The 7,930-nt window shown below is 64.6% G+C and overlaps 1 protein-coding gene across 1 annotated transcript; it reads right to left on the reverse strand.

Annotated features, from left to right (window-relative positions):
* Positions 1-1,169: 1,169 nt before the first annotated feature.
* On the reverse strand, positions 1,170-6,332 carry SLC16A8 (solute carrier family 16 member 8). The gene is given in 6 exon segments (XM_034644059.1): positions 1,170-1,982; positions 3,994-4,420; positions 4,422-4,563; positions 4,565-4,808; positions 5,028-5,171; positions 5,852-6,332. Coding segments are annotated over 6 exon segments (1,488 nt in total). The 5' UTR covers positions 6,066-6,332; the 3' UTR covers positions 1,170-1,665.
* Positions 6,333-7,930: the final 1,598 nt, after the last annotated feature.

The following is a 7,930-nucleotide window of genomic DNA, read 5'->3' on the forward strand; positions in this document are numbered from 1 at the left end:
CTTTGCGGTGGCCTCAGACCCTCTTCTCCCTCGACGCCCCATCTGCTGCCTCCCTGGTCCCGAGGGAGGGCGGGCAACAAGATGTATGGACATTCCTTTCACCCTATCGCTTCTTCCTCGCCGCAGCTCGCGAACCAGCGCTGCCGCCCCCGTTTACAGACGGGAGACTGAGGCTAGAGAAGGGTCTTGCTCAGGGCCACCCAGCGTCCGGGGTCGGAATGGGATCTGGACTTGAATCGGTGGTCCCAGAGACCCCAAGGCTTGCTGATTCTGGAGCCTTTGACCTCCTCCCTCACTTTGATCCGTCCAGGCTTCTGGCCAGTAGCTCCACCGTCATTGGGAAGGGCAGGACAGACACTGGGTCGGGAGGCCCCACGGCCCCACATCGGGGAGAGAATGTTGGGGTGCCCCCATCACTCTAGGAGCACCTGTTCCGCCGGGGCCACGGGAGAAGGCCAGCGAAGAACGCCACCCTCGTACTCTGCGTCTTTGCAAAGCGGTCGAAATAGGCTGGCTGTGTGTCCTGTCAGCTGTGCCGTTCCCACCTGTGGTCCCCATGTAATGAACAGTAGCCTTTTTCACCCCGAAAGTGTCCCTTGGAGTCCACATGGGTCCCCTGGAGCTGCCAGACCAGACCACCTCTCTGAAGGAACAGCCGATGTGGAGGCCAGGGACACAGACGGCAGCTGACAGCCTAGATCCCAGTCACAGCCTCTGTGACCCTGGGCTCCTCCCTAACCTCTCTGTGCCCCGCTTTCCCTCTCTGTGCTTGTGGCCAGTAACGGTCCTTACCTCATTGGGCTGTTACGAGCGTTTGATGAGTTAACACTTGTAAAGGGCTTCACAGCGCCTGGCACCGAGTCCCTGCTCTGAGTGTTTAATAAAAAGTAGTCACCGCTCTAGTGACTCAGGGATGCAGACCTGTGTCTTAGCCAGGCATCTCCGAGGGCTCCCATACCTTCATAGGGCCCGGATGGAAAATGAGACCAAGGGGGGCGTGGTGCAGAGGCAGTGGTGGGATGGGCTCTCCTGAGGCCACCGCCGAATAGCAGGGGTCTGCAGTGGGAAGGCTCCTTGCTACTCTTGGGCCTGGTTTCCACACTCATGATTTGGAGGGCGGGAGGCAAAGAAAGTGCTGGGTGTCAGATTTGTGGGAACATATTCATAGAGGGAAGAGATCCTGAAGGCTTTCCAGCCACAGCAAGACCTGGGCTCCCCGCACTTGGATCCAAGCACAAGAGATCAAAAGTCAAAGTGCAAGAGAGACCCCTACTGCCTCCAAGTCAGAGAGCCTCCCCCTCCACACCCCCACTTCCCCCTTCCCCAACACCTGGGTCCGAGGGCTCTGGGGACAGCCTCTCAGACTCCTTCCCACCACTTCCCCCCCCACCGCCACCAGAGCTGGGAAGCACAGGAATGACAGGAGCGGAACCTGTCTTGCAGCCGAGCTTTATGAACTTCAGTTTCCACTGTCTGCGCACAGCAGCGTCACTGGGGCAGGGCCTGGCCGCGGCCCGCTGGGCAGATGGAGGAGCTCCCCCCGGACCCCAGGGGGGACCACTGCAAAGCAGCCTCCAGCGTGCCAGGCCTCTTGGGACCGCCGGGGCTCTGAGAGGGTAAGCCCCCTTCCCCAAGTCCCAGCCACCTCGCCTGGGGTCCCCGGGGCTATACAGACTTGGGGTCCGACCCTGGCTCGGCCTCCACCTCTGGTTCCGCGGGCCGAGCCCCTGGGCTTGGCACCTCCCGGGCTTCGAGGCTGCCAGGTGGCTCAGCAGCGGTGGGCAGGGCCTCCGAGTCCCCTTCGGCCTCAGCGTCCTCGGTGTCGCTGGCCCTGCCCCCGGCACCTTGGCCGGGCCGGGTGTCGTGAGAGCGGCGCAGGCAACAGTTGGTGGCTACGGCCATGAAGACCCCGGCCAGGGCCACCTCGGAGCCGGCCAGGTAGAAGATGATCTCGTAGTTCTTCAGGGCGTCCACCAGGCGGCCTGGGGCGGAGGGAGGGGGCAGTGAGGGCTGGCGGGGAGCCCCACCCTTCACCCTTCCCCACAACCTGGTGGGGTTTACGTTTGGGTGACACAGACGCGCCCCCGGCTTTGTTCCCATTTTACAGAGGCAAAACCGCGCTTGCATTCTGCCATTTGAGACCTTAAAAATGTCACCACCTCCTCGGACCTCAGTTTCTTAAGTGATACGGGGCCTTTGGGGAAGCAGCACTTTACAGGTTACAAGCCCCCCCACTCCACCACCAGACTGAAACCCCGCATATGCCCTGTGACTTGCCCAGCCAGCGAGCGGCGGTGGGGGGGGGCGGCAGGCACTGGGCACAGCCTCACCCTCCTGGGGGTCCCTAACTCTTGCTCTTTCCACCTAACTCCCCTGGTCTTCAGAGGCCTGGCTCAGCTTTCCGTCTGTCTCCCTCCCCAGCCCCCTCCTGCCCCTGCGCAGGGCTCCGGTACCCTAAACTAGCGCGGGCTGGGGGTCGGACTTGGAGCTTGCAACCCCCCTTTCCCCCGCTGTACTTGCTGAGTGTTCTATCCAGGCATGTATTACTTTCATACTCAGGAAAATCTCTTAGTTTTAATGGTAAATATTCTCCCCCCAAGTGTGGCTCCTCTGTGGGCTCCATCCTCTTGGCACGTTTGTCCCCAACCACCCCAGGCTGTGACCCCTGGGTCCACAGCTATGTGGCCTCAGAGAGGCTTCCCGGTGTCCCCCAAGCCGGCTGCCTGCCCGAGCCCCTAAGCCCTGCTCCCAAACTTGCCTTCCTGGTCCCTGCCCAGCCAGCCAGCCAGCCCTGTCCCTGCCCCTCCCACACTCAGCCCTGCAGTGTTCTTCATCTTCTTACCCCCATTAGATCCACCACCCCCCCAGGTCACGGGAGAAAATGGAAGCTGGATCCCTGAGCCTCAGGGGGGCTGGTTTTGTGGCTTTCGGCGGTGGGCTTGGGGGGCTGCCCTCACCCTGAGCTGGGTGAGATGACAAGGCTTGATGAGGGCGCTTGGCTAGCCTAGCCCTGGAAGGAGGGGCAGCTCGCCCTATCTCAGCGGCAGCCTGGGCCCCAGCAAAGTCAGCCTCCCCTCATTGCTCCCCCCCACAGCCTGACCTCAGCGCTCTTGCTCACAGGCTCTCTGCTGTTTCAGGGATAACCCGCCAACCCAGGAGGGCCCTAACGTTCCCCCTTTCCAAGCTCAGTTCCTCCCTCACTTGTATAGGGACACTGTCGCCCTAATGTGCCCCACACCGTCCTATGTCCTGTCCCATGGGGTCTGCCCTGTCCTGCATGCCGGCCCCCGCAGGGACCCTTCCCTGGCCTCTCATCTTGGTGATTGTTTAAGGCCGATGACAGTAGAGTGCCCGGCGGGCGGTGCGCAGCAGAAGGCCTGGACCCTGTCCCTGCCCAGCAGCCTCACCGAGCCAGGGCAGGGCTGGCCATGGCCCGCTGGACAGATGAGGGAGGGAGCCCCCCTGGGCTCCACGGTCATCACCCTATGAGCACCCTGAGCACCCCCACTCTGCTCCCGGCCTCACGGCTGCTTCCTCAAAGACACTGGCCCTATCCTGGTCACCCTTAGAGGCTGAGGACAATAAAGTGCTCAGCTGCAGTGTTCCAAAGGTAGGGCATTTAGCCCTGGGCAGGGCTCTGCTGGAACTCTGGGACCGCACTGCGCTAGGCACCTGTGCCTCAGTTGTCCCATCTGCAAAAGGAGAACAAGCATCTGCACAAGGACTTCGAGCCAACACTTGAGATGACCCAATGGGTCAGCGGCTGTCAACGTCTTCCCGGCACCTTTCCCCGGCCCTTCCGCCCCCACGGGAGCTAGCAGTACCAGCCTTGGAGGAGGGGCTGATTCGTCATGGGAAGCACCCCCTCCCCCCCGGGGCTGTCCCGGTCAATGGGCCCTTCCCTTCACCCCTGGAAGCTCCATCTGGGACAGGGAGGGCGCTTCCCTCAGTCTAGGGAACTAGCCCCGCACCCCCTCCTCCCGCGGGGCGCACCGGCAGAGGGCGGTCCAATGAGCACAGCCACGGCCTCGACGAGCAGCACCAGGCCCAGCGAGCTGGGGAAGCGGTGCGAGCCCACGGCTGCCATGAGCACCTCGAACTGCAGCGCACCCACCATGCCGTACGAGAGGCCGAAGGCGACGCAGAAGGCGACAAGGGCGCCGTAGGAGCGCGCGCGCGCGCTGCTCAGGTCCGTGAGCCCGTTGGCCATCAGGGCCAGGCTGAAGAGATAGGCGACACGGGGTCGGAGGCGCGCCAGGCCCGCCAGGGCGCCGCACGCCGGCCGCGCCACGATGTCCACGAAGCCCACGATGGACAGCAGGAAGGCGGCGTCGGCGTCGGGCACGCCCGCGTCCTTGGCGTAGTTCACCAGCAGGATGGCGGGCACGAAGAGCCCGAGCGCCATCAGGAACTTGGTGACCGGCGTACACCCCGAAGGCGCGGTCGGCGCACACGGCCACGTCCAGCAGGCGCCGGCGGGGGCGGCCGCCAGGGGGCGCCTCGCGCAGACGCAGCCCCGCGCGCTGCGCCTCCGCCTCCCCGGGAGCGTCGTCCGCGCTGTCCGGACGGCCCCGGCGGCGGGCGCATGACGGCGCCGCACGCGCAGCAGTGCAGCAGGAGGCCGCCGAGCAGCAAGAAGCCGCCGCGCCAGCCGAAGCGCTCGAGCAGCTGCTGGCCGAGCGGCGACAGCGCCGACAGGAACACGGGGCTGCCCGCCGCCGCCAGCCCGTTGGCCAGGGGCCGCCGCCGCTCGAAGTACAGCCCCAGCATGATGAGCGACGGCTGGAAGTTGAGGGCCAGGCCCAGGCCTGCGGGCGAGGCGGCGCTGTGCCGGGCTCCCCGAGCGCGCCCCCTCCCCCAGCCCCCAGCGGGAGGGAGGGGCCGGGCCCCAACGGGGAGGGCCAACCCCCTCTCGAGGGGAAACTGAGGACCGGGGGCCTTGCAGCGAGGACGCCCGCCACCCCCTGCCCCCAACCCGCACTGCCAGCCCCATCCGCGCAGGGGAGGCGAGTAGTGGCCGCCCTCACCTGTGAGCACCCCGGCCGTCAGGTAGAGCTCCAGGAGGCGCGTGGCGAAGGATGCTAGGACCATGCCCGCCGAGGCCAACAGCCCACCCACCAGCATCACCGGGCGGCAGCCAAAGCGGGTCACGAGGATGCTGGAGACTGGACCTGCGGGCAGGGCACGGTCACCGCTCAGGCCGGACTAATCTCTCTCCCGTGGACACTCCAGGCTTGGCACCTCCCAGCCCCCAGAAGATGGCTCGAAGGGATAAGGGCACCCTCGGTTCAGAGAGGGTGGTGTCTGCCTAAGGTCACACAGCGTGGCTGGGACAGACCAAGGAGGCAGCGCCCTGTGGGGGGGGGGCAAGGGAGGGACCCGTCTTGGTCCAGAGGCCCCAGCCCCAGCCCTCCTGAGAACAGGGGACCCAAAGCAGAAGAGGCAGACGCCCGTCTCTGTTTAATCTGCACAGCTGGAACCGTCCCTTGGGCTGCTCGGGCTCTGTCCACCCCTTACCCCCACCTCCATGCGGTCAGGGTAACGCCAGCGTTTCCCCACCCCCGCAGGTGGTCAGGGCGCCGGCGAGCAGGGAGTGGGAAATTTTATTTCATATTTTATTTAGATCTGTTTCCCCACCTGTAACAGAAGCTGTAGGTTTTTGGCAGGAATGGAGGAGCCCTGCGCGCCGGATCCTCACCCGGCTGTGGGCACCACCTCGCGCCGCTGCCCCCTTCCTGCCCTCTCCTCCCCTGTCTCTGGGGCCAGCGTGTCCACGGCAAGAAAGTGGCTTCCGTGCTGCCCCCGCCCCAGGGGTCTGGGGGAAGGGGAGGGACCCGCGGGGGGCGCTGACCGGTGCCGTAGAGCATGGCGAGCATGATGGAAGACACCCAGGCCGTGTCGCTGTAGCCTGCGCCGAAGTCGCGCATGAGCGCGCGGAAGAAGACGCTCACGGCCTTGGGGAAGCCGTAGGCGAAACCGGTGACCACGAAGCAGGCGCCCAGCACGGCCCAGCCCCAGCCGCCGTCTGGGGGTCCCGCGCCCCGTCGGGGGCCGCCAGCGCCCATCGCCGCTGCCTCTGCTGGAGGAAGGGGACAAGAGAGAGCCGCGAAGGTCTGTAGCCCCGACAAGAAAGGGTGGTGGAGACCCAGCGTGGGAAAACTGAGGCACGGGGCTACCCACGTGGGCCCTGCTTTGTAAAGAGCCAGGAGGCGAAACCGAGGTAGAACCGCACTCCAATCTCCCCGCCTCCAAGGGGCCTGGGAAAGATGAGGGGAGGATAACAGAATCGTTCCCACCTGCGTCTGGACTTCAGGAAGACGCCCTCCGGAGGACACTCCTTGCCTAGGGACCTAGTGGGGGTGCGAGAGGGGGTGCTGGTGAGTGGGGGGGGCAGTGTGTGCTCCATTTGCGGGGGGAACCACCAGGATCCCACGTGTGAGGGTCTCTGCGCAGGAACTAACACGGGGTGTGGGGCAGACGGCAGCCAGGCGCCTACTACAAAATGAGTGGCTTTGTTTTGCGCCCGGGCCTTGCCATATGTTCCTCATTTTTCTCAATGATCAGAAATGACTACTGTCATCAGAACATTATGCAAAAAACAAAAAACCCAGGACGTGCCGTAAAAACATTAGCCTGCTTTGGGAGCCAAGGGAGCTGAGCTCCAGTTCTTCCCAGCTTAGCCATGGATTTGCTCTGTGACTTGGGCACGTCCCCTTCCCTCGCTGAGCCTTGGTGTCGCCACCTGTAAGATCGGTGATTGATTACCCCGGGGCCAACCAGGAGTCTTGGTCGGGGGTGGTCAGATCTCTGGTTCCACTGGGACCTTTGAGGGGGCACTAAAGAGACCTTCTGCTCCCCAAATCCCTAGCAGCCCCCCAAACCCTCCGTAAGCAGAAAACAGCTCTAAATTCTCTCACACTCCTGGAGCTCCGGCTGGGGGTTCACCCAGCAGCCACCTGTGCCCCCCGTAACAGCCCAGGCAGGTCGGCCTCTCGGGCAGGGGGCACCAGCCCACAGCTGGGGCTCCTTCCCTCCCGCTGCCCCTCCTCACTGCACTCGGGCGATGCCAAGCGCCCCGTGGGGATCTGAGACTCTGACCCTCTCACCAGGACCAGGTTCTGGCTTTTCCTGCCTGTTGTCCCTGCACCTTGAAGACTAGGACAAGGGGGTGGTCCTGGCAGCTCTCACCCCACACTCACCTGAGCCGTCCCGTGGGTTTGGATGTCCAGCCTCACATCTCCTGAGGCCTACCGGGAGGGGTGCCCCGCTGGTTCCCCCTGGGCAGCCTGGCCTAATGGGGGTATGCGGCCAAAGACCCCCAGGCTTGTCTGCAGAGCAGCCGCTGGCCTGACTCTCACCCACTGCTCGCTCCCTTGGGCCTGGGCCTCGGGCTTAGAGTGTTCCCCACCCCCCCCCCGCCCTCTAAGAGGCTTTTGCTTGGAAAGGGAGAAGGGACAGGGCATTGACCGCAGCGCAGGGCCATGCCGGACCTCACGGTGGGCGTCCCTGTCTCCGGCCCTCCCAGCAGAGCTAGAGAGAGAAGGAGACCCCTTCACTGGGCAGAGGACACACAGAGCCCCGCTCTGGGGTGGGGGTGGGGGGTCCTAGTGGTGCTGGGGGCATCGCCCTGCCCTGGAGAGACGCCAGCAGCCCTACTCACCTCAGTGCCTCTCCTGCCCCCCACCTCCCACCACATTCCAGGCTTTCCTCTGGATTGGGCTAATCCAGGTCGGAGAGCCTGGGACAGAGAGGGCGGGAGGGGACCGAACAAAGGGTGCTGTGTCCCAGGCTGCTGAAGGGCCACTTGCTGGTGGTCCCAGACTGCCACCCCTCCCCCTCTGGAGAGGCCCCCCACTTCCTGGGAAACCTAGAGCTGCAGAGAGACAGGGCCAGAGGGGGGTGGATACAGCCTGAGGGCTTCAGGGTTTGC

The sequence above is a fragment of the Ailuropoda melanoleuca genome, chromosome 15 (assembly GCF_002007445.2).
Source record: "Ailuropoda melanoleuca isolate Jingjing chromosome 15, ASM200744v2, whole genome shotgun sequence".
NCBI classification, from domain to species: domain Eukaryota; kingdom Metazoa; phylum Chordata; class Mammalia; order Carnivora; family Ursidae; genus Ailuropoda; species Ailuropoda melanoleuca.